The sequence below is a fragment of the Siphateles boraxobius genome, unplaced genomic scaffold, assembly GCF_051911475.1.
Source record: "Siphateles boraxobius isolate OS27281-9 unplaced genomic scaffold, OSU_SipBor_1 22, whole genome shotgun sequence".
In the NCBI taxonomy this organism is placed as follows: domain Eukaryota; kingdom Metazoa; phylum Chordata; class Actinopteri; order Cypriniformes; family Leuciscidae; genus Siphateles; species Siphateles boraxobius.
This window is the reverse complement of record NW_027508833.1, coordinates 17,440,835-17,465,820: the sequence shown is the minus strand read 5'-3', so window position 1 is coordinate 17,465,820 and position 24,986 is coordinate 17,440,835. Positions and strand designations below refer to the sequence as shown.

The window sequence follows — 24,986 nt, the reverse complement described above, 5'->3', positions numbered from 1 at the left end:
CCCACTACCTCTGGGGAAACTGCAGCTTCCATGGCCACCTCTGGAGAGACTGCAACCTCTCTATCTGGTGGATTCCCTTGACACTCCAGTGAATTTAAGAATTCCCCAAATGTCAGATGTTCCAGCCCCCTCATCCTCCAAAAATTGATGGGTTCATCAAGGGCATAGTTAACCTTCTGAGGTCTGAGGTGTTTTCTGGGTCCTGGAGGTGTTCTGACATGCTCTGACATTTGTGCTTATTTCTGTTACTTGTGACATTTTCATGGCTAAAGTCTTATTACATTGTATTCTGCACAAACTCTGCTACAGTAATATGTCAGCAGTATGTATGTAAAAGTTTGGAGTTTTAAGATAATAATGTTTATGCAGGGTTTGTGAAAAAACAAATGTCACTGAAATAAGGTCATAAAACCCATAGTGATTATTTCTTCACAAGATTTTTGAAAATTGTATCACATAGCCTAGAATATCTGCTCCAAAACTATGTGAAAATCATCCTGCTTTATGCGAGGAGGCGTGATCTCTCATTAATATGAATGCATTTTACACCTGAGAAAGACAAAGACCCTCCCTTAATGGCCCTATCTGGTGCTATCAGGCCCGATCATTATGAGGAGCCTTGCACAAAGAATGAGGAGAAATTAAAAAAAGAATGGCTTTTAAATTGTCTGGATTTATTTACAACACAACATAATACAAAGATACACAACAAAGGACAAAAAGCTCATTGGTAAACACACAGATCTAAAGAAAAAGACTTAAACAGTCACACAACTTTGTGCCATTCCTGAAACATAGTAGCCTACATACCTGTCATGGTCCCTTTCTAAAAAATAAATAAATAAACACCTCTAAACATGTTGATATCAAGACAAACTATAGGGCTGCATGATTCTGGGAATACATTTTAGATTTTTCACTCACACATACACACACACATATACTATATATATATATATATATATATATATATATATATATACATATATATATACACACCCACTGCCGTTCAAAAGTTTGGGGTCTGTATGATTTTTAATGTTTTTAAAAGAAGTCACTTATGCTCACAAAGGCTGCATTTATTTGATTAAAAATACAAAACAAACCCAGTAATATTGTGAAATAATATTTCAATGTAAATTAGCTGTTTTCTATGTAAATATATAGTAAAGTGTAATTTATTCATGTGATCAAAGCTGAATTTTCAGCATCATTACTCCAGTCTTCAGTGTCACATGATCCTTCAGAAATCAGTATAATATGATGATTTGATGCTCAAGAAACATTTTTCAACAAACCCTGACACCTGTTGTATGTGCATACATACATTTTTTTACCAGCTGCGAACTCGCAAATAGCTTATTAAATGTGTAAAGGAGTTTACAAAAAAAGCACCTGGAATTATTCTGTTGCCCACAAACGAAGCTCTTCTGCAAGAAGACGGCGGTTTTGATGCCTGTACCGATCTGTGATGGGCAACGTAGCTCCTATGATGAGAAAAAACAGGTATGCTTTAGCATTCAGTCCTTTTTAGGATTGCATCTTGTGACATAACGTCCTGTCGTTTAGATGTCTTTGGTCCATGTTGCGTTCATATTTCAGTCGAACCCCACCAGAGTTTTATTTTTAAAAGGTGGGTCTCGGTTCACTTGTTTGGTGCACACCAGGGTTCGGATGGCACTTGTTCAAATGAACCGCACTAACAGAAAAATCGCACCAGAGGTCATTTTACTCAAACCAAACCTGTCAAATGTGAACACACCCTTATTTGAACCAGTTCAGTCTGAATAAGTTATTTGTTTGGTTTTCAGGATATGTTCCAGTCTCTGGAAAAGCTGAAGGCCACCCTGCTGTCACTGTGTGCTGGTGCCCGCAGACTCAGTGAGAGGGAGAAGACAGAGAAAGCTGTGGCAGCCCTACAGCAAAGTTATGAGCAGTGTTTAAAACAGGCCAAGGAGAAACAGAACCAAATGGAGAGCCTTCTGTCACATTGGCAAAAGTATGATTATTTTCACTTTTGGTATCTAATGTATCTTAAATCCTAAAAATCCCATTGAATGAGTAGATATTCCTTTAATAAGAGTTATTTATTGAAATCATTTGATCATTTTGATTATTTCAGATATGAAAAGGATTGGTCTGCCCTGCAGTCATGCCTAGAGAGATGTGAATCTGTATCCAGTTCTGACACTCAGTTCCTCACGGTTGACAAACAAAAGCTCAATGGAGAACTGCTGGAATTGAAAGTAATAAACTAGAGCTACAACATGAAATTCGCAATGCATTTTACATCAATTGTGTGACATATTTCTATGTGCAACAGAATATATATTTAGCAAGAAATAATAAAAGCCAGGGTTTGATTTTATCCATAGGGATTTCATTGAATTGTGAAATGTAGGCTTATTAATGGTTAATGTTATTTTTTTGTTTCTGCCTTATTGAAAACAAGCGTTTTTTTTTAGAAAATGTCATATACTGATGAAGACTAGGGACATTGAAGAGTTGATGTTCAACTTTCTTTGGTGTGTAATGTTGCTGTTTGAGCATGAAAAAGTTACAAAGGACAAAGTCCCTCTAAAGGGAGTTATTCTCTATATCAGTGCGCACTGTTTCTGAACTTCCTGAAATGCATTGATTGTAGGAGCCTCAATATTCCTCATTTAAATAATTCCCGCCCAAGGCATACGCAAAATAACATAGTGAGGCCTGGTTGAGTTGTGTTAGAAAGGGTGTTGAAACTCATGGTTATGGTAAGACACGTGACATTACCCAAACACGCTCGAAACGGTTGAACAATCGCAATACACTTGTCCAGCCAACCAATTGCGCCATTGCGATTTTCGTAAAGAGGGGCTTCATAGAGATGGGAACTAAACAGAGCGTTACTGACAGACTGAGAAGAGAGGCTGCAATAATGTAAAATATGGGGGAAATAATGTGTTTTTTGACATTTAAGCATGAAGACCTATTCTAGTAAACCCCAAAAACAAAATCTAAACTTTGTAAAAGGGCATAATATGGCTTTTTTTGTTTCTTAAATTTCTTAAATATTGTTCTTTTAAAGCACCTACAGAGTGAACTTCAGTCTCTGGAGTCAGTTTACAACAGACTGGAGGCCCAAACACCAACCCTTTACACCACTGCATCAGAAGAACATGTGAAAACACTCAAAGAAGCCCATGAACAGCTTGAGAAAAGATGGAAGTGTCAGACCACAGCTATACCTAACAGGTCAGTCATAAGTACTTGTTTAAGTATTTGCAGGCTAAAATCTACACTTTGATTCCGTTTTACAGTTTATTTTACATGTTCTTTTATAATGGTTTCTTGAAATGATGAATGTTAGAGTATGTCTAACATAGTACATTAAACTGTTACAGAATCCAAGTTCTTCAGGAGCACCGTTCTCAGGTGGAACAACTTGATCAGGCCCTACAGAAGTTCTTCAAATGGGGAGAGTCTTTCCTCTCATCATTAAATTCGTCCTCTCACATTGATTTCACTGATCTTCAACCTTCCACCAGTGATATCAAGGTACGTTTCATTATGAGAGCCTCTATTCAATGAAGAACAATATCAGGCATCTTTCATCTTAATTATGGACATTCTCAAACTCAAATTATTTATTGAAAACTGTTTTATGATCAATGTTCACTGCATTGTTACTTTTACATTGTTACAAAATATTTATTTTAATTTATTTTAAATAAATCTTGTTCTTTTAAACTTTCTATCCATCAAAAAGTTTTCAACATTGACATCATAAGAAACCTTTTCATAAAAATCTTACTAACCACAAACTTTTGAACAGTTGTATGTAAATCTTATGTAAATATTTCAGATGTCATTATAACCTTATGAGAGACGCCAGAGACGGTTCACGAATAACATTTTTAATCCAATTAATTACACTATTAAAAAATGAATTTCAAATATTAATATTTGATGAGAAAATTCACAGACATTATTGTGACAGATAAAGGTGTTGATTTATAGGCAATAACAAAAAAGTTTATTGTTTTTAAAAACAATTGTTTAATGTGTTAAATTGAGAACCCAAGCAAATATAAAATGAGGACAAAGAATATGTTATTTAGCGGCAGTAAGAGACATTGCAGATTTTTGAAAGTAATGTTTCATAATTTTTCCCACCAGGAGAGGAGAGATGACCTGCAGAAGCAAAGCAGTATAAGACAGAGTCTTCAACAGCAAACAAAGGTCTTGTGTGATGTTTGTGAGCCTGCTGAGGTTCAGCAGCTTCAGGGAAAGTGGGAAAGCTCCTTGCAGCCTTACCTGGAGGCCCATCAGCTGGTTGATCTACGAGATGAGAGTCTGGAGAAGCTAGAGGCCTTCCTACACACCCACAGTGTTGCAGCCGGCGTCCTTCAGGGCCTCAGACAGACTGTGGAGAGTGCTGGAAGTTGGGATAAAAGCCGTGTGGACGAGCTGCAGAGAGACCTGGAAGCCATCGTTCCCGATATCGGCCGCCTTGAGACGCTTGCCGTGAACCTGGACGGCACCCTCTGTAAGGCTCATCTCCACCTGATCAATGGGAAGGAGACGCGCTCCTCGTGCCGCTCATTGGCCGACTCCTTGAGTGTTGAGCTTGATGCTGTGAGGAACCTACTGGGCTCAAAGCAAAGCGAAGCTGAGGCTCTTGGTGCTCTTTGGAGCTCGTTCAGACAGCGTAAAGAGCAACTGCTAAAAACGGTCGAGGATATCGAAGAGAAGGCAGATCAACAGGGCCTGAAAGAGCCCAATGTACATACTCTACAGCAGAGGTATGGATTACCCTTTTCAAAAGGGTTGTTTGCACATGTCTGTGGCTGTGTTTATTGAACTGCATCTTCTTTGTGATGTGTGTAGGCTTCGGTTCTTCAATCAGCTGGAGGATGAGCTCCAGTCCCACCAGCAAGAGGAGCAGTGGCTCAGGGATAAAGGTCAACAGCTGGCTCAGAGAGATGCAGAGTTGGGTGGTGAAGTACTGAGGGAGATCAGCCTTCTTCAAACCACCTGGGAAGACACCAAGAAGCTCATCACTGAAAGGTGGGCCACCAGGAACGACCTATTGTATTTTTTTGTTATATTTTATTGGTATTTGCCACCCAATCAATCAGTCAATCATGTCCTAACAATTTTATGGACCTGGACAGAAAACAAACAATTGCATTTAATGTTTAAAGAATTAAAAAAAACACTGGTCTTTAATGGGCATATGGTAACTGTTTTCTTAGTTTTGCAAAGGTGCAAATTTTTAGTTATCTAGCTGACGTTGCTGCGTGATTTTGTTCCAGGCAAGAGCAGAGCAGCGCTTTGGTAGACCTCATGAAAGACTACCAGAGTCTGAAGTCTTCAATAAACACGATATTGGAGAGCGCTGATGCCATAGCCGACATTAAAGCCGTCCTAAAAGACCAAGAGGACACACGGAGATCCTTGTTAAAGGTAAAACCTACCAGTCTGCAGGCAGAATGCAAAATAGCAGCTAAAAAGAGTTACTAGCTTTTACTATCCAAGATAAACTTTAATGTTGGGTTTTAATTATCTTCCTCTCTGTAGCATGAAGCTGTAAAAACAGATATGGCCAGTAACCAGGATGTGCTAGAGCGATTCTCCAGTAAAGGAAAGATGCTTTTAAGTGAATTAAACAAGATCCCGGAAGTCGACACCCAGATAGTGAAGACAGAAATAGATGCCACAGTGGACCAGTGGCTAGATGTGAGTTTGTCCAATTGGCCAATTATTAAATCTATTTTTAAAAAAAATCTTATACAACAGAATCTAAGAGCCATTATTCTTCATATCAACACACAGGTTTCAGAGAAAATCGAGGACAATCTCGAAAGTCTCAAGAGGAGCTCTGCTTTGTGGGTGGAAATCTATGATATCAGTGGTGAAATTGAAAGCTGGTCCAACAGCTCGGTTATGGATCTTACAGATGGACTCAATAACTTCAACGATAGCCAGAAAACCGCAAACAAACTCTCGGAAGTCAAGGCACGTCCCAAACAGTGTTATTAAACACTGTAATGAAACCAGTTGTGTAATATGTTATTCATTTTTCTGTGTAGGTGGATGTTGGCCTGAAAGAAAAGAAGATTGATGCTTTACAAGAAAAAGTTTCAGAGCTGAAACAGCTTTGTGGTGGCCACGACGTTCCTGCTAAACTGCAGGTAAGGGCAAGCTGTATTTCTCACACTACACAACAAGGTTTCTTGTCATATGTTGTTGTCTTGTCATAGCAGCACGCATAATACACAACACTACGCTGACGAGGTGCAAAAACTACAAGACAATTGCTCAAAAGGCAGTCTCGACCAACAGTGAAAAAAAAATGTTTTCTTGCATAAATTCATAAAGTAATTATGAGATTTTTACATTTATAGCATCTGCACTGTTTGGCTGGATTATTTCCACCTTATCGTTGCATTGCACACACTACAAGATCACGTGATAATAATATAAATCGCGACCCAGGGGTTTTGTTGCACACCTTGGAAATCTGTATGTGACAGAAAAATCCAGCCAAAAGTCATGGAGTGTGAGCTTGCCTTACGTTTGATCTCCATTTGATCTTTGTTTGTTCTCCATTGGATTCGTTACCTGTACACCATCTTCAAACCTTTGATATCTTCCAGGTCATGGAGACGGACCTCAGAAGGAAAATTAGTAGCATCGAAGAGTTATGTGATCAAGCCAAGAGCAACCTCCAAGATTTCTGCTCTCAGAAGAAGCAGCTGGAAGATTTCCTCACCCAGATGTCTGAGTGGCTGACGAACGTTGAGAGATCTTTGGTGGATTCACCCTGTGGAACAGCTCCTGAAGAGATTTGCAGAGTAAAGGTACAAAAAGTGTGATTTCTTTTCATTTAAATGATACATATCACGATTAGCATCAATCTTCAGTCATTTCATATAGAAGTTTTAAGAGCTCTAGGCAGGGCTCGAAAATAAGGACTTTCCAATGACCCAAGGCAAGCGTGAAAGACGCTTGGGACAGAATTGACTGCAAAAACACACACACTTTTTTTTGTGACATTATCCTTGAAAGCACAGTCTTCAATGAGTTACAGAATATAAAATGAAAGTAAACAGTCGAATAGATTTGTGCGTCAGGTCTTAAAGTGACAGCAGCCTAATAAACCTGCTGCTGTCTGTGTCAATAATGTTAATCAAACAACAAAAGGAAAATCACTCACTGCTCTTGACTAAAAGCATCTGTTGCTTTAAAAAGGATTTATTTATATTTAATTTATACAGTGAAGACTAAGCAGTGTTATTTTATATTTGATTAATTTTTTCAATTTCTGTAGTATTTCTTACATGAATATACTGTTAATCTTAAAGCACTGTTTATTTAATTTGTAACTTTTCAATTGTATGTTTTTGTGCTATTACTTGTCATTTAAATTTACTTCTATTTTCTTATTGATTGTTTACTTGTTTTTAAAAATGTTTGATGTTTATATGAGTTAGGCTAGTAGTTGTCGTGGTAAAAAACAACCAAAACAATATATTATGAAAACAATATAATTTTTTTTTGTGATGGTGGTGGGGCCAGTGAAAATTTGGGGAGGGCTAGTAAAAATCTGAAACACACAAGAAAAATCCTTACCGTTGAGCTCTGTCTCGGGATCAGAAAGAGAATGGAAAATGGTCAGACAATACTAAAAAACATATGACTGTTTTGCTATAAGAAATCTTGACCAGCATTATAAATGCACTAAAAGAGAAAAAATTAAAGGTCTTCTATGCATACAATTCATAGGAAATCCAGAAGGAGCTTCAAAACCAGCAGACTAGCATTGACTCTGCCCGAGAAAGTTTGAACACACTTTGCAGAAAATACCCCTCAGAGGAACTAGCTGGTTTAGGTTCCTCTCTGACTGACCTCATCAAGAAATATGATACGGTCAATCAGCTCTGTGTTAAGAAGCTTGGGTCCATGCAGCACGGCCTCCAGCAGAACTTCAATGGTGAGAATCAGTCTTCCTGAATTGAAATGATCCTTCCTTTGACATACATTGCAGTAAGATTACTTACTGTCCTCTTTGTCTTCTTCTTTTCTCAGATCTTGTGAAGGAGTTTCATTCATGGCTCTCTGGACAGAAAGACATTGTGAGAGAATGTGCCGACCATTCTGGTGACATGAGCGTGGTCGAACGCAAACTGCAGAAATTGAAGGTACACCTCATCCTACATGTAACTGAGCAGTTTGAAAAAGGTTGCCTTAGAGTGTCAAGTAATCTTTCTGACCTCATTGAAAAGCAAAATGCTATGTAAAATGGCAAAATCGCTGCCAATAAAATAGCCATATTTGGTGATAAATATACAGCGATTTTGAGTGGGATTTGGACCAGTGTGGGCGGCCCTAAAAATAGATACCAAGCAATTGTTAAAATGTCTTAAAACAACAGTATTGATGATTGTGACTGGGCAGAAAAATACATGGAAGAGTTAACTGGAAAATATGTCATTTGTTACAGTATGTGAGCTGTAGTGACCTATTATAAAGTACTATTTTTAAATGATCTTTCTAATGATTCTTAGAAGTATTTTTATCCCTGTGCAAAGCTTGCCCTCATCATTCTATATTTTGTTGTACGTGGTTGCCGGGCATTGCTATGCAGTTTATATTTGTTAGGATGTTCTCTGCGGCTTCTAGGTGGTTTTTAATGAAACAATCCTCTAATGTTTACCAAGACTGTTTATTTGATGAAAAATACAGTAAAAAATTTGAAATATTATTACAATTTGAAATTACATTTTATGAAATATATTTACATAGAAAACAGTTATTGATTTCTGTGATGGCAAAGCTGAATCATTACTCCAGTCTTCAGTGTCTCATAATCCTTCAGAAACCATTCTATTATGTTGATTTGCTGCTCAAGAAACATCAATCAAATCAATGTTGAAAACAGTTTCTGCTTCATATTTTTGTGGAAACCGTGATATATTTTTTTCAGGATTCTTTATTAGGGTTAGTTCACCCCAAAATAAAAATTACTCCATGAATTACTCACCCTCAAGCCTTCCTAGGTGTAAATGACTTTCTTCTTTCAGATGAATACAATCAGAGTTATATATATATATAAAAAAATCCTGGCTCTTACAAGCTTTATAATGGTAGTGAATGGTAAATGAGATTTTGAAGCCCAAAAAAGAGCATTTATGGATTTTTATAACCCATCCATGATAAAAGTAATCCACACGGCTCCAGGGGGTTAATAAAGGCCTCCTGAAGCGAAGAGATGCATTTGTGTATGCATTTGTAAATTGTGTATTATCAACCAAAATAACTTATTTACTTACTTAAATTATGCGTCAGGTCAAGGGTTACTCTTTCGCTGTAAATCGTTGCTTACGGCCGTCTGTCGGAAGCTAGTTATTTTAGTTTGAGTTATTTTAAGTTTTTAAATATGGATATTTTTCTTACACAAACGCATTGCTTCGCTTCAGAAGGCCTTTATTAACCCCTTGGAGCCACGTGAATTACTTTTATCATGGATGGATGCGCTTTTTTGGGCTTCAAAATTTCATTCACTACCATTATAAAGCTTGTAAGAGCCTTGTAAGAGCTTGTATTTTTTTTTAATAACTCCAATTGTGTTCCTTCTTGTAAGTCTTTGGGATTTTGCATCTTTTACCTATGGTACAGACAAAGCAGGACGGCTTGTATATGTTTAACACTTAGCACTCTTACAGGGAGCTCTTGAGCGGGTGGATGACGGAGACAGCCGTCTAACACTGGTGTGTACAGAGGGCGAGAAGCTTCTTCTACACCTCCCCAAAGCCAGCGCTGGCCAGGTCCAGCAGAACCTCTCCTCTATCCAGCAGGACTGGGACAGCTACGTGGAGCAGTGTAAACAGAACCAGCAGAACCTGGAAGACAGCGCCAGTCTGCTCAGCGGGTGAGAACTGAACAGCGGCTTCACAGTTCACACTGCTGCTTGCTGGGTTCAATATTACAGCGGCAGATTGTTTGAAATATTTCCTGCCGATAAACGGCTTTGCTGTGGAAGCGAGGACATACTCTCGGCTCTAAAGTTGGCGGGGGTTTATTTGGCCCAAACGCTCTGAATTGAAATCTGTGCTGTGTCTTTCTAGCTTTGAGAGCTGTCTGCAGAGGTTGACACGCTGGCTAGAGCGTATGGATGTGAGGATGAGCACAGAGCTGCCCGAGGGGAGACACAGCGATCAGGAGAAAGTAACTCTGGAGCGCGTGGAAGAATTCCAACATGAAGTGCTTAAAGAGAGGTTAGAATATGTTAAACTGACAAATATCAAACTGATTGGTAAATAAACAGCCCTTTTTTGCACCAGCAAAATATTATGTAACACTTTACAATAAGTTTCATTAGTTAATGTATTAACTAACAAGAAATAGCAATTAGCAATACATTTGTTAAAGTATTTATTCATCTTTTTTAATGTTAGTTATTGAAAATCCAGCTGTTCATTGTTTGTTCATGTTAGTTCACAGTGCATTAACTAATGCTAACAAATACAATCTTCTTAAATTTAATAATGTATTAGTCAATGTTGAAATTAATATTAACTAAGAATAAATGCTGTAGAAGTATTGTTCATTCTTAGTTCATGTTACCTAAGGTAGTTAACCAATGAACCTTATTGTAAAGTGTTACCAAATATTAAAATTTTTAAGCATGTATACCAATTTGTGAAAGATCCTATCCGAAACATTTCATATATGCAAAATACACACATTAAAATGAATGAATGAATGAATAAATACATTGTTATTAATTATTAATTATTAAATAACCATTTATTTATTCAAATGTTTGTATTTTATTTTATTTTACAGGGAAATATGATCTAAACTGATATGTGTAGGAAATGTGACCTGGGCATGTTTTTGTGATATTTACTCATATTTACAGCTCTATTATGGACATTTGATAATATTTAAGTACTTATAATGTATTGATTGTTTTTTTAAATGCAAATAATTTTCCATCCTCTTCTCCTGCAGGGACTCGTTTGAGAGTCTGTGTCAGGAGGCTCAGGCTCTGAGTGAGGGGGGTCACGGCAGTGGGGCGGAGGTGCGGGCGTCTGCACAGCTCCAGCTGCAGCATCAGGCGCTTCTCAAGGCGGCGAGGGAGAGACTGCGCGTGTGTCAGCTCAGTCAGCAGGAGCAGCAGAACTTCGAGGAGACGCTGCAGAGCACCTGGGGATGGCTCAGCGGCGTACAGGAGCGTCTCAATACACTCAACAGCACCAGCGGGAATAAAGAGACCCTGGAGAAGAGATTGGGCTTGGTTCAGGTCAGAAAAGTCATGACACCCATATGAGGATTCCCAGATTATTTTCTATTTGCAATACTGCGCACTAGGCAGCACTTTAAAAAAAAATCCTTATACTTTAAATATTATTACTTTTTTTAAATGATTAATATTATTAAACTTAAACTCTTTGTCAATTATTATTATATATATTAATGATATTATATAAAATATATAATTATACTATTGATAAAAATATAACATCCAAGCCCTTTGTTTTAATTTTTAATTTCAATTCAATTTAATTAATAATACACACTTTTTTTTTTAAGATTCTCAAAAATCAGACATAATCATTGATATTTTGATGATATTGTTTCAGGACATCTTGCTAATGAAGGGTGAAGGGGAAGTGAAGCTCAACATGACCGTAGGGAAGGGAGAACAGGTGCTGAAGAATTGCAGTAGGGATAAACAGGAAGTTATCCGCTCTCAGCTCAAGAGTCTGAAGGATTCCTGGGCCAATATCCTCATGACCGCAATGAGTTGTCACAGGTGAGAGTTCCTGTCTCCTCTTATGAAACCTAACTTTGCAGAATTATATAATAATCATCTGTGCGTGTGTGATGCAGTCGTCTGGAGTGGACCGTAGCTCAGTGGGGCTGTTTTCTGGAGAGTAAAGCTCAGCTGCAGCAGTGGATGGAGATGGTGGAGCAGGAGGCTGGAGTGGCTCTCCCCCAGCAGCCCGGGCTGAAAGAGAAGGCCTCGCTGCTGGAACGCCTACGGGCCATTCAGGCTGATGTGGAGGTCCATTCCTCAGCACTGACCCGCCTGAATGAGAAAGCCTCAGAGATGCATGAGAAAACAGGAGACCAGGCATTCGCAGAAGGACCAAAATTTGAGTTTAACACACAGTTTACCAACATCACAAGTGTCATTAAGGTAAAAATATGTCATACATACAATTCAAACCACCTCCTGTAAGTCACTCAGGATAATACGGTGCGTCCGAAATCGCATACTGTCTGAGCAGGAACTGCCTTTAAGTTTGAATTTACTTTGCGATCGGTAAAAAAGTATGTTCTATACAGTTTGAATATGGGTAGTATAAATGAAATTCAGATGGACTTCATCTGAATGGACCATTGTTACTGTCACATGACCTACAGTTGTGTCGCTTCATTGTTATTAATAAATCCTCTCTTTTCAGACATTCTGCTCTTTTGGCATACTGTTTTCTGCCTACTATATAGTAGGGAAATATTCGATTTCGAACGCAGAAATAATATCTGCTAATGCCTTAAAAACAACACGAAACGCATTCATTAGAAAAACTAAATATTTAGTGGGAAAAAAATGTAGGATGAGAGTTAATTTCATCCTCTGGCTTTTTATTTGGTCAAGAAAAGTAAGCAATATTAATCCTTTAAAATATGTATTTTAGAAAAGCTGTCTTTGAGGCAGAGAAAAGTATGTTATGATAAAAGACTATGTAAATCAAATATATTTATTATATAATAATAATAATCTGCTCTCATGATTTATTCACAAAATACCAGGAACATTAATAAAAAAATGAAACAGTATCAGTTTTCTTTCTTCTGATGTGTTGTATATACTGTCTTGTGCTGTAGATTAAAGTCCAACAGATGGAGGAGATGGTCATAGAGCATGAGCAGTACGTGGAGTCGGTGCGTGACCTGAACGACTGGCTCACCTCGGCTAAAGAAGAGCTCCAGCGCTGGTCAGATATGTCTGGTGACGCAGCTTCTGTTCAGAGGAAACTCTCTAAAGTCAGGGTACGGTTATTTGTGTTTACTATACTGACATACACTACCGTTCAAAAGTTTTTTTTAAAGAAATGAATACATTTATTCAGCAAGGATGCGTTTAATTGATCAAAAGTGACGGTAAAGATGGATAATGGATATTATTTATTCAATTTTTTTCAAATAAATGCAGTTCTTTTGAACTTTCTATTCGTCACAGAAAAAGAAAAAGAAAAAAATATATATTTACAATATATACATTCACAAAAGGATTAAGCAGCACAACTGATTTCAACATTGATAATAATAAGAGATGTTTCTTAAGCAGCAAATCAGCATGTTGGTTTCTGATTTCTGAAGGATCATATGACACTGAAGACTGGAGTAATGATGCTGAAAACAGCTTTGGCATCACAGGAATAAATACAAATTAAGAATATATTCAACTCAATAAAAGTTATTTTAAATTGTAATAATATTTCACAATATTACTGTTCTGTAACTGTACTCTTACTGATCTAATAAATTAAGCCTTGGTGAGCAGAAGAGGGTTCTTTCAAATATATAAACAAAATGTACAGACCCCAAACTCTTGAACGGTTGTATAAAATACGTTTTTTGTAACGATAGATATTTTAAGCTGAGCTCTCCTATAAAAGATCTTGATATTATAGAATACCATACTGTACCCATGTTAACATGTCGAAAAAAACTTGGTAATCCAGTGATCATTTTTAAAGTGGTATTTATAGCGTTTTTTTTTTAAATGGGACATTATATGTTATTCTTACCCTGAAAAGTGTGTTATACACCACACCAAAAACTATTTGGTGAATGATTTACATAAATGTATGGATTTTAACTCCGAATCTGCTTGTAAATTTCATGAATAATTACATAGAAAGCAAATAAAGATATTGAATTAAACGTGAAATTTTGAAGTAGAAATATTAAAATACAATTAGTTATTTTCTTTTTTGGCATATGCTCTGATATCTTATCATGCACAACAACAACCAGAAACTTTTATAAAGGAAGTACACTGGGTCAGTTTTGATTTCATGTGTACTTAAAAGCATTGCGATTTCATTTTAGGGGCTGTTAGACTGCAAGAATCAAGGACGTGAGCGCCTGACCCGTGTGCAGAGTTGTGGTGCCGCCACACGGGACCACACTTCCACGGTGGGCTGTGAGGTTCTGGAGAGGGAGGAGTCCGGCATGCTCTCGGCCTGGGAACAGTGGGAGCGCGGAGCTAAACACGTGTGCGCTGGTCTGGAGGGCGTTCTATCTCAGATGGCCAACTCAGAGCAGGAGTTCAACAGCTTAGCTGCACAGCTGGAGCAGGACCTGCAGGAGTTCAGCAGCAAGCTGCAAGAGTGGCGCATCAAACTGCACCAGGTGGAGGAAATGACCTCGGGGGAAGAGGCTGTGCAGGGCTGGCAGATAGCGAAGGTAAAGCCTACAGGGCAAAATAATAAAAGCTATATATATATATGTGTGTGTGTGTGCTCTTTTAAGCTTACTGTGCTTAATGTTTTTATGTCTCAGGACACCCTGGAAGCACTGTTAAATGTGGAGCCCATGTCTGACAATTTGAAGTGTCAGCTCAATGACTTGTGCCGGTTCTCCAGAGATCTGGGCGCTCAATCTGAAAGAGTGTCCGCCCTCATTAAAGAATACAACAGGTATGAGAGCTTATGACCAACATTTCTAGGTTTCACACAGAGATAGACCATTTTTGTTATTGTTAACTAAAAATAAAATGATGAACTATAATTTTTGTTTATTTAAGTAAAATAAAATATAAACTATAGATAAAACATTGTTTTTTAGCTGAACTACTAAAATTATGGAAACTAAAACTGAAGTAAAAGAACTTAAAGTAAATATATATATATATATATATATATATATATAAGAAGCAAATAACAAAATTTCTAAAACTTAAACCAAAAGAAAACTATAAAAAATAAAAGCTACTTCAAAATATGAATTAAAGCAATAATAGTACATGAATAATACTCAAATAAAATGGACAGACTGACCGATAATCAACCAATCTCTGATTGACATTTAAAACCACCAATAACCAATAGTTTGTTTTTCAGGGGTTGGCAAATTGAAAATTGACTGAAATCGAGCATGCAAGACAGTATTAGTAAGTTGTGGGCACGATTTGTTAATTCGTGGCCACAATATACATATTTTGTCCCCCATGTCATGTGCGGGGCTCCGTACAAATTAGTAGCACAACCAGTTACTCGTTCTTATACAGAAGTCCTCATTTTTGCAACCCTGATTGGTCAGAAATTGGTCTGGACGATAGGAGTGTTAGAGCTCTGTCACAAAGCAAAGAATAAACCAGACCGAAGCGACAGCATCCGAGAGTCTGCAAATGGTAGATGTGCCATCTAAGACTGAGACTGCATGTTATCAGTGAAATCTGTCGTTTGCATCTTTCTTCTGCACTGTAGCCTCAGTCTCCAGGCGTCCCGGGAGTGTCAGGGCAAGGAAAAGCTCATGGAACAGCGGTTCCGTGCTGCTTTTCGAGACTTCCAGCAGTGGCTGGTCAATGCGAAAATCAATACAGCCAAATGTTTTGATGTGCCTCAGAACCTGGCGGAAGCATCGTCCAGTCTGCAGAAGATCCAGGTAAAATTGTATTGATTTATTACGAGTTTTTTAATGAATTCCGTTCCAGTTTGGAACACGAAATATAATTCACCGCATTAATGAGAGTAAATTTTTCTTATTGCAGGAGTTTCTAAGTGACCGTGAGCAAGGCCACGGCAAACTAAACACGGTGGCAGCCAGCGGAGAGCTTCTTATGAGTATCATTGCCAAAGACAGAGTGGAGTCAGTCAGAGCCAAAATAAACACAACCAGAGAAGACTGGAAAACACTCATGACAAATCTGCACCAGAGAGAGACCGCCTTACAGGTGTCCGACGCTATGAGAGATCATTTGATCATAAAAGAATTCACACGCATCTGTTAATCTAGTGACATCTGTTGAGTCTGAGACTCTTCATTTGTGCCAGTAAACTACCACTCAAAACTATGGAAGCTTTTTTCCGCCAGGGAATAAAAAAACGAAAAGGTAATTACGACTTTTTTATCTCACAATTTTGACTTTAACTCATAATAGCGAGTCAGAATTGTGAGATAAAAAGTGCAAATAACCTTTATTATTTTTTTATTCCGTGGTGGAAAAAAAAAGATTCCATACAAAACAGCCATTGCATAACACAATAGCGACTACCTGCAACATCTAAACATCTAGCTACATTTATTATTCATGTTATTCAATATTTCTTGCAATCTCAAGTTGTACATAAGTAAGATCATACGACCTCAGCCGACAATAAACATTGTAAATTTCCTGATCTAGCTAATCAATCGTTCTCTCTTTAAATGTAGCATCATTGACTATTTTGTTCCAGAATCTTCAGTCTCAGATGCGGGACTTTGAAACGAGTGTGGAGCCGCTCCAGGATTGGCTGAATGAAACCGAAGAAGCCGTACGGGAGAGCAGCAGTCGGCTACATGACCTCACAGCCAAGAAACAGGAACTGCACAGGTTACAGGTGTAGTACAACGTAATCGATACCACCTTTATTCACAGCCATTTCCAGAAGAGCCATTCACAAGCATCATTCTAGCTGATCGGAGTAGTTACGCTTTATGGCATTGCTGCTGAACAAGAAATAGCATTCACAACTCATTTCATTTCCATAATGTGACGTATTTCTCTGTCAAATTGGAAATTCAATGAGAAAAATATGTATACTTTATAATATAGTTGTAAAAATATGTAGGGCAGAGATTTTATGCATCATAAGTTCCCTTTCAGTCGATAACGTCGGACGTAGTCGACGCCGACTGAAATGGGATCTCGCTAGAGAGCCTGTCTTCTTCGAGTACTATTGAACGAGCCAATGTAATTGGCGTGCGTGATTCGCATCACACACTCCGCCCCCGCGGCACGGGTATAAATACGGAAGTGGATGCACGCACTAGTTGCCTTTCGCTTCGGAGCCGATCGTTTGATGTCACTGAGAGTGCTGTTGTCTACAACGAGCGAGTGTGTCGGTGTTCTTCAGGAAGACTCTCCCAGTGCTGGTGTTCTACAGCGCGAGTGCAGCGGTGATCGCGAGCTTTGAGCTCTCAACTGCTGTTTTAACAGCAACAAATTTCTAAATGTTTGTGTGTGTTGATGGCTGGTTAGAGGGCGGAAAAGTGAGTGCTTCACTGTTTCAGTTCTCTGTTCAGTGTTACCGCGGTCATTCCCCTGTGTGCTCCGGCACTGGTGACGGTCCTATTTTCTGAAAGAGCAACACGGGTGCGTTTGCGTCTTTTTCAAGATGTCATTCCGCCCGTGCGTTTCTGGGTGCGGTCGTTCCCTGTCTCTCTCTGATGGTCACAACTGTTGTGTCACGTGTTTGGCTTACAGCACGCTGAGACAGCTTTTGTGGACAGCTCATGTTTTCTCTGTGGGAACATGACTGTCGCAGTGTTGAGGGCGAGACTCGCCTTCGTTCGCGGAGAGCGAGTCCCCATTACCATGCCCCACCCTCGGGTGCTGTGTGGGATGGGTGACCGGAGGATAGTGTTGGATGTCCCGCCCGGTAACCATTCCCTGTGGGCTCCTCACTCCTCCCTTCCACTGCAACCACTGGAGCCTCCTGTGTTGTCTGCTGGTCCATCTGTAATGGGTGGGCCAGCGGTTTCACTCGGGGCTCCCCTGGAGGACAGGACGCCGATTGCAGCATCGGAGGGTGAGCTGACTTCTAGAGATGATGACTCGGCTGCATTGTCTCCCTCCGGGAGTTCAATGTTGCCCGAGCCGGATCCAGAATTATCAGCTATGCTGAAACGGGCGCCGAGGCTGCCGGGCTCGAGTGGAACCTCCACCGTGTCCCGTTCAGTCTCGGTTGGAATCTGGAGTTTGGTATCTTGGGGCGGGCCGCGCTGGTTCTCAGCTCGCCGCCCCAGTGCCTTTCTTTCCCGAAATGCATGGAGAGCTTATCAGGTGGTGAACAGCATCTTTCTCTGCCAGAAACTGCCTGACTAGCTTTTCCCCCTCATTACCCTTGATGGAGGAACGGTGAAGGGTTGCGAGGTGTCCCTCCATTGGAGCGGTCTGTCGACACAGGTGCACCTGTGTCCGGCGGCCGCTGCCTTTTGGGGGGATCCTCGTCTCCCCCCTAAGGCCTGTGAGTTTCGTCTGTTCCGACGGGCAGAGCTTACAAAGCCTGTGGGCAAGCCCCTTCCTCTTGCGTGCCATGGCGTTGCTGCAGGCTAGGGCACCCATGGCATGCACGAGGGTAATCCAGACCGTGCGCTCATAGGTGAGCACCGCACTGCATCCGACCTCACCCTCCGGGGTACGGGTGTCGTAGCGTGCGTGATCGGTCTGGCGATGTCCACCTTGGTGGTCCAGTAGCGCCTTCGTTGGCTCAGCCTGGTTGGTATGGCGGATGCGGACAAGGTTCGGTTCCTGGTCTCCCCAATTTCCCAGGTTGGGCTGGTCGGCGACGCGGTGGAGAACTGCATCAAACAGTTCTCTGCCGCTCAAGCGCAGACGGAGGTCATCCGGCACATCCTGCCCCGGTGGCCAGCTGCTGCCTCCACCCGCCGCCGGTGGCAGCTCGTCCGCCTGCTCGTCGCCGTGGGCGTTCTCCGGCCGCCGCTCCTGCTGGCCCTCCGCAGCAGCCTCCACACAGGCCTCAGCATGGAGCCGGCCGCAGTAGAGACGCCCAGCCCGCTCCAGGCGCTGCCAAGCCAGGTGGCAAGCGACAGCGAAAGCATTCCGGAGCGGGCCGCCCAGGAATGGATGAGATGCTCTTGGAGTGGCACAATCACTCCCTCCCCCCGGGTGAGGGCCGGGTGGAGCCTTTGTTTGTGTGTGTGTGTCTGTTCCGCCGCTGGCTCCCTAAAAAAAAAAAAAAAAAAAGCGGAGCAAGCGGTACCCACACTTCAAAGAGAGAGCAATTTCATCTGTTCCTGGGTCCCAAGAGGGCCAGTCTGGCGGGTGTGACCCTGTATAGCCTTACACCCCTCAGCCCCCCCTTGGTCGCCAGCAGGCAGCTTGGTGCGTTCGAGGACCCGGTCATCCGCCTTCTCACGCGCCCCCTGCCGCTTGTGGAGACAGGTAAGTGTTGCACAGCACACTAACACCACTCTCTCTACTTGGCTGCCCCACCTCAGGCTCGGCTACCCCGCTCAAGTCAGTGATAGTCATCACATTAGGTGTTGAGCAGACGTGCTCCTGAAAATTCAGTGATATTCATCACACCGAGTGTTGAGCAGTGCTCCTGACTTGTGCGTGCTTATCTTATCCTGCTGGCGAAGGATTTGATATAGCCGCTCCTCCAGCCGGTACGAAGGCCAGTTGTAAACTCGTTCTTCGTGCTACTAGGTGGTGGGTCGTGACCATCTTGGCCCAAGATTGGTCTGCAGCTTTGACCTGAAAGACATGTGCTTCAGATCTCTACCTCCCGCACCGCAGGCCATCCTGTGTGTTGCGTCTAAGGGTGGAGTACAGTGTCCTTCCCCTCGAGTGCTCGAAGCCCGTTGGGTCTTCAGGTCAACTGGAAGAGAGTAATCTCGCCCACGGGCTGAGTATCTCTTTTCTAGTTTTGGAGAGGTACTCGGTCCAACATGTCTCTCCAATGAGAATGTGTTCAGCTGGTGTTGAAGTGAGAAAGGGTCCCACTGAAAGAACTTTCAGAGGCTCCTGGGGTATATGGTAGTCGCAGCCTTTGGCTCCCTCCATATGTGACCGCTTCAGCGCTAGCTTCACGATCGAGTCCCGAGGTGACCGTGGCAGAGCAGCTCACCCTGTGTGACTATAGTTCATCCCGGTCTGCTGCCAAACCCTCTTCAACAGAGGGGCCATGTACAAAGGGCGTGTTTTAACGGGGGGCCTGGGCGACCCCCGACTACACGGGCATTCGTGCCTCGAGTTGTTAGACATTGCGACCGTTGCGCAAGCTTCCCCTGCATGTCACAAACTCACCCGTCACCTCCTCCTTGGAGTCAGACGCTTCTGAGGGCGCCTTGTTCCACTCCTCCCGCTTACTCAATCGTGCCGCCATCGAGCCTCACGACAGTTATAGCCAGGGCAAGTGGAGACTCCATCCCTTGGGTCCGGCTGGGTCATGACCATTCCTGGGCTGCTCAGTTGCCCCCCCGGTTTTATTTTTCCGCCAGTGTTTGGGTAAACCGAGCGGACTACCCTTGGACAAACACTTGGTCTCAGCTGCCCCAGGGGCCCGCAGAAATGCGTTTAACCCCAGTGAGCCTTCTAAAAGTGACTGCGACTCATGGTCGCCTTGCGCCTGCAAGTCAGTGAAATCATCACTCTTCATGTTGAGCAGAATTGCTCCTGAAACTCAGTGAAGTTCATCGCACTCAGGTGTTGAGCAGCAATGCTCCTGTAGCTCTGTGAGTTCATCACAGGTAGCTCAGTGAATTCGTCACACGCAGTGCTGAGCAGAAATGCTCCTGGTGCTCAGTGAAGTTCTTCGCACTCAAGTGTTGAGCAGAAATGCTCCTGCAGCTCAGTGAGTTTATCACACTCAGGTGTTGAGCAGTAATGCTCCTGAAGCTCAGTGAACTTGTCACACTCAAGTGCTGAGCAGAAATGCTCCTGTCGTTCAGTGAAGTTCTTCGCACTCAAGTGTTGAGCAGGAATGCTCCTGAAGCTCGGTGAGTTTATCACACTCAGGTGTTGAGCAGGAATGCTCCTGAAGCTCAGTGAACTTGTCACACCCAAGTGCTGAGCAGAAAATGCTCCTGAAGCCCAGTGATCTTCACATGTTGTGTTGAGCAATGCTCCTGTCTTTTGCGCCCGTCACTTGCACCTACGTGCCAAGTCAGGAGAGGAACAGGTCTTCATAGTTGCCCCTTATTGGCCCAACTAGACCTGGTTCCCTTCAACAGCCTTCCTGACTTCCCCTGAAAACTCTTTCAGGGACGGGGCACGATGGCACACGCGTTCTTCCCCCGGAGATTCCGGGCGGTCTTACATCTGAACGCGGAGGTTCAGGTGACTATCACAAGAACATGGGATAGTTACCATCACTTCTGCGAGCACCCCCTAGAATTGGGTAGCGTGCTTACGCCTTTAGAAGTGGAACCTAGTCGTTGAGTGCGTCTTCTCTCCAGAGGAGATCCTGAAAGCTTTCGATCACTTCAGTGCTCTCTTTCCTGCAAAATGGGTTGCAGTAGGCTGTTTTCCTAAATCACCCTCAAAATGATGTTGCCTCGGTGTTTAAACGACGCTCATCGTGTTGCAGAAGTATGCAGAAGCACGTTCTGATCGTCAGGTTCCTGAGGAGCAAGGTCTTGTAAATCCTTGTGTCCCTCTTTATCCTCTTGGGCCTTGTCCCTGGTGCGACTGCACTGCAGAGACCGCCCCTGAGCCACTGCAGGCAGTGAGTTAAAAATTCTGTTATATCAGTTCTCCTGCTCGCGTGGTCTCTACTAGAGGGTAGGGACTTGCTCGCTTTCGGTCAACGTATTGTGCCTGGAGTCTGGGCCGGCTAACTCTCACAAGCTGAGACCCCGGCTCGGATTGTGCCCAAGGTTCCTACCTCTCCCGTAATAGGAGCAGGTGGTGAGCCTGCAAGCGCTGCCCTGGAGGAGGCAGATCCAGCCCTGGCTTCTCTGTCCGTTCGCTTGGACGTGTACAGAATGCAAGTCATAGACCTCAGACCAGCTCTTCAAATATCTGTCGGAATTCAGCAGAGAGGGAAGGCTGTTTCCATGCAAAGTTGCACTTAGTGCTTGCCTTCATTTCGGCAAAGATCCGAGATGCAACATGTCCACTTAGGTTTTGAGCTCCTCTATGATGAGTGTAAAGTGCTCCGCCTGGGCGTTGACGATATACTTTGCTAAACAGATTCTAGAGTTGGGGGCTGGACGACACCTAGTTGAACCGCTGCTTCCCGTGGGCTCCCTTCTCATGAAGCCAGTTTCACCGTGAGCCCGGTTCAAGTGTCGGCTTGCTGCGCCATTCCCCTCCTATGGACTGGATACGTGCGCCTTTCTACTCCAGTTGAGTTCCCTTAAAATTGAACCCTGTTGAGTTCCTCCACACCCCTCCGATGTCGGACGTGCGGAACGTCTGGTGTTAGGCCTACCACTCGTAAGCAGTGTGGAACCTGTGTTAGGCTGGGTCCATATGTTGCGGTCCCTTCGGTGACCCCATATGTGTATTCTTCCACGATACGGCTCCCTGCGGTGAGCCCGTGTCTTCCCTCGGCAGAGTCTCTCTGCCGTCACTGTCCGGTGTGTCTCCCCCCGTCTTAGGCTGGAGCCACCCCAGTGACATTCCATATGTTAGACTGCCCGGTTTCCGCCCAGTTCATATGTGTATTCTCCACATTACCTCCCTCGGGTTGGATGTGGCTTCCGCAGCGTCCCTTCCTTCCAACGTACGGGGAACGCTTTCCCAGTGGTCCTGTAGGAACAGCAGTGACTTCCCTGGCCTAAGCCCTGTCCTTCCCCGCCTTAAGTTTGCGGGGGCATCAGGAGGCTTTGGTTTAGGCACTGGAAGGTGGCAGCGTTAGTGGCGTGTTCAATGGTTGATCCCATTTCAGTCGGCGTTGACTACGTCCGACGTTATCGACTGAAAGGGAACGTCCTGGTTGCGTCCCTGAAGGAGGGAACGGAGGACGTAGTCCCCTTGCCACTACCGCTGGACCACCGCTGACCCCGGGTTACTCTCGGCTCCTCAGCGAAAAGCAACTAGTGCGTGCATCCACTTCCGTATTTATACCCACGCCGCGGGGGCGGAGTGTGTGATGCGAATCACGCACGCCAATTACATTGGCTCGTTCAATAGTACTCGAAGAAGACAGGCTCTCTAGCGAGATCCCATTTCAGTCGGCGTCGACTACGTCCTCCGTTCCCTCCTTCAGGGAACGGTGGGTTGCATACGCAACCAGGACGTTATTTGGCTTATGTAAAGAAGGCTAAGTTAAATAGCTATTTGGCTGTTGGTTAACATTATGAAATTGCCTGTGTGGTCTTGGTGACATCATTCGAAAAGCAAAGTTGTTTTAAAGGCCAGCCAAGTTATTTTATTTTGATAAAAGATTATGAAGACAGTTATAAAGATTTGTGCTAGTGCTATTTTAGTGTTATTTATTTATTAATATTTTACATATTTTTTAGTTTAGTATTTTTTGTAATTTTATGTGCTGTTTAAAAAATATGTTAACTTAATATATATTAATTTATTTTTATTTTAGTTTTAGTAATTTAGGTACTTCAACATTTATTTCAGTTAGTTTTTTAAATTTCCATTTAGTTTCCATTTAATGTTTATATTTATTTCAGGTTATTTCAATTAACAAAAAGTTTTAGTTTTAGTTTTAAGTAACAATAATTACAACACTGATGTGTGCGCAATACAACCAGGGATGTCTATTAACAAAGTAAGCAGGGTCATTTGACTTTAATGTCAGAATGTATGTTTAGAAATGATCAGTGCATGTGATCAAGTGTAGAAAACGTCTCGGTTACGTATGTAACCCTCGTTCCCTGAGTAGGGAACGGAGACGTTACGTCGGATGACGACGAATGGGGTTTCGCTTAGAACACCTATCAACTTCGAGTATTACAAAACGAGCCAATGGCAAAGAAATGCCATGGGTCTGCGGAATTTGCATGACGTAACTCCGCCCCACCTCGTGGGTATAAAAGGAGGACGCCAGCAACAGGCAGATATGTTTCTTCGCTGAGGAGCCAAGACTGAGCTCAGGCGATCCCCGCGGTACAGCGGAAAGTGGCAGGCAGACGTAACGTCTCCGTTCCCTACTCAGGGAACGAGGGTTACATACGTAACCGAGACGTTCCCTTTCGTTGTCACTCCGAGTTACGTCGGATGACGACGAATGGGGTTACCAGTCTAATCACGCCACCTTCTCAGCTGTCTTCCAGTGCCCTGCGTAAATCTGAGATCCCTGTCGTGAGACTGGCACGGACGAAGGACTCCTATTTAGCACAGGAATACCAAGGTACACTGGGGAGCATATCCCAAAGTTTAGGGGAAATATGCAATTACTGCCAACCCAGAGGGGGGGGACTTAGAGAATACACATATGACCCGAAGGAGACATATGGAGAACACTGGGGTGTCCAGCCGCAGGTGGAATATTTCAACCCCAGGGGTGGCAAGGTGGCTTGCCAAGGGAAAGACACACGCTCAGAGAGGCTTACAGTGGAAATACACATGTGGGGGTCGCTCAGAGGAGGGACCATGCACACGGGAGGCACCTAGCCGACGCACAGGCAATAGACACTGGCGCCAACGTCAGGAGTGCTGGAGGAACTCAGGGCTTTTCGGGGAAGCTCACCTGAGGAGAATATCGCACGTATCCAGTCCGTGGAGTGGAATGGCGAGCAAGCGAAGACACCTGAGCGGGTCCAGTACTAGCTGGTTGAAGCGAGTACATGAGAGGACACTGGCTCCACTCGGAGATTGTAGAATCTGGCGAATGTGTTAGGTGTCGCCCAGCCTGCAGCTCTGCAGATGTCTGTTAGCGAGGCGCCATGCGCTAGAGCCCAAGAGGATGCCACACTCCGGGTGGAGTGGGCGGTCACACCAAGGGGGCACGGTCGACCTTGCTGCTGGTATGCCAAGGCAATGGCGTCCACTATCCAGTGAGACAACCTTTGCTTGGAGAGAGCCTTTCCCTTCAGCTTCCCACCATAACAGACAAAGAGCTGGTCTGAGGTCCTGAAACACTGCGTCCTGTCTACATAGGCGCGGAGGGCGCGTACTGGACAGAGCAGTGCCAAGGCTGGGTCTGCCTCCTCCGGGGGCAGCGCTTGCAGGTTCACCACCTGGTCCCGGAAGGGAGTGGTAGGAACCTTGGGCACATATCCAGGCCGGGGTCTCAGGAACACGTGAGAGTAAGCCGGCCCAAATTCCAGGCACGCTTCGTCAACGG

General features: G+C 43.0%; 1 protein-coding gene across 1 annotated transcript in view; it reads left to right on the top strand.

Moving 5' to 3' along the window:
• syne1b (spectrin repeat containing, nuclear envelope 1b) overlaps nucleotides 1-24,986 on the top strand; it is a 144,035-nt gene that overhangs the window by 40,612 nt on the left and 78,437 nt on the right. Inside the window, exons 37-60 of the mRNA XM_077238824.1 lie at nucleotides 1,812-1,999; nucleotides 2,123-2,246; nucleotides 3,068-3,234; nucleotides 3,384-3,537; nucleotides 4,159-4,784; nucleotides 4,870-5,049; nucleotides 5,298-5,448; nucleotides 5,563-5,721; nucleotides 5,818-6,000; nucleotides 6,075-6,176; nucleotides 6,642-6,845; nucleotides 7,771-7,978; nucleotides 8,074-8,186; nucleotides 9,711-9,916; nucleotides 10,113-10,262; nucleotides 11,002-11,293; nucleotides 11,634-11,806; nucleotides 11,884-12,193; nucleotides 12,886-13,050; nucleotides 14,116-14,472; nucleotides 14,569-14,705; nucleotides 15,495-15,672; nucleotides 15,779-15,961; nucleotides 16,464-16,607. Of these exons, the coding sequence (XP_077094939.1) occupies nucleotides 1,812-1,999; nucleotides 2,123-2,246; nucleotides 3,068-3,234; nucleotides 3,384-3,537; nucleotides 4,159-4,784; nucleotides 4,870-5,049; nucleotides 5,298-5,448; nucleotides 5,563-5,721; nucleotides 5,818-6,000; nucleotides 6,075-6,176; nucleotides 6,642-6,845; nucleotides 7,771-7,978; nucleotides 8,074-8,186; nucleotides 9,711-9,916; nucleotides 10,113-10,262; nucleotides 11,002-11,293; nucleotides 11,634-11,806; nucleotides 11,884-12,193; nucleotides 12,886-13,050; nucleotides 14,116-14,472; nucleotides 14,569-14,705; nucleotides 15,495-15,672; nucleotides 15,779-15,961; nucleotides 16,464-16,607 (4,854 nt within the window). The remainder of the gene's footprint in view (nucleotides 1-1,811; nucleotides 2,000-2,122; nucleotides 2,247-3,067; nucleotides 3,235-3,383; nucleotides 3,538-4,158; nucleotides 4,785-4,869; nucleotides 5,050-5,297; nucleotides 5,449-5,562; nucleotides 5,722-5,817; nucleotides 6,001-6,074; nucleotides 6,177-6,641; nucleotides 6,846-7,770; nucleotides 7,979-8,073; nucleotides 8,187-9,710; nucleotides 9,917-10,112; nucleotides 10,263-11,001; nucleotides 11,294-11,633; nucleotides 11,807-11,883; nucleotides 12,194-12,885; nucleotides 13,051-14,115; nucleotides 14,473-14,568; nucleotides 14,706-15,494; nucleotides 15,673-15,778; nucleotides 15,962-16,463; nucleotides 16,608-24,986) is intronic.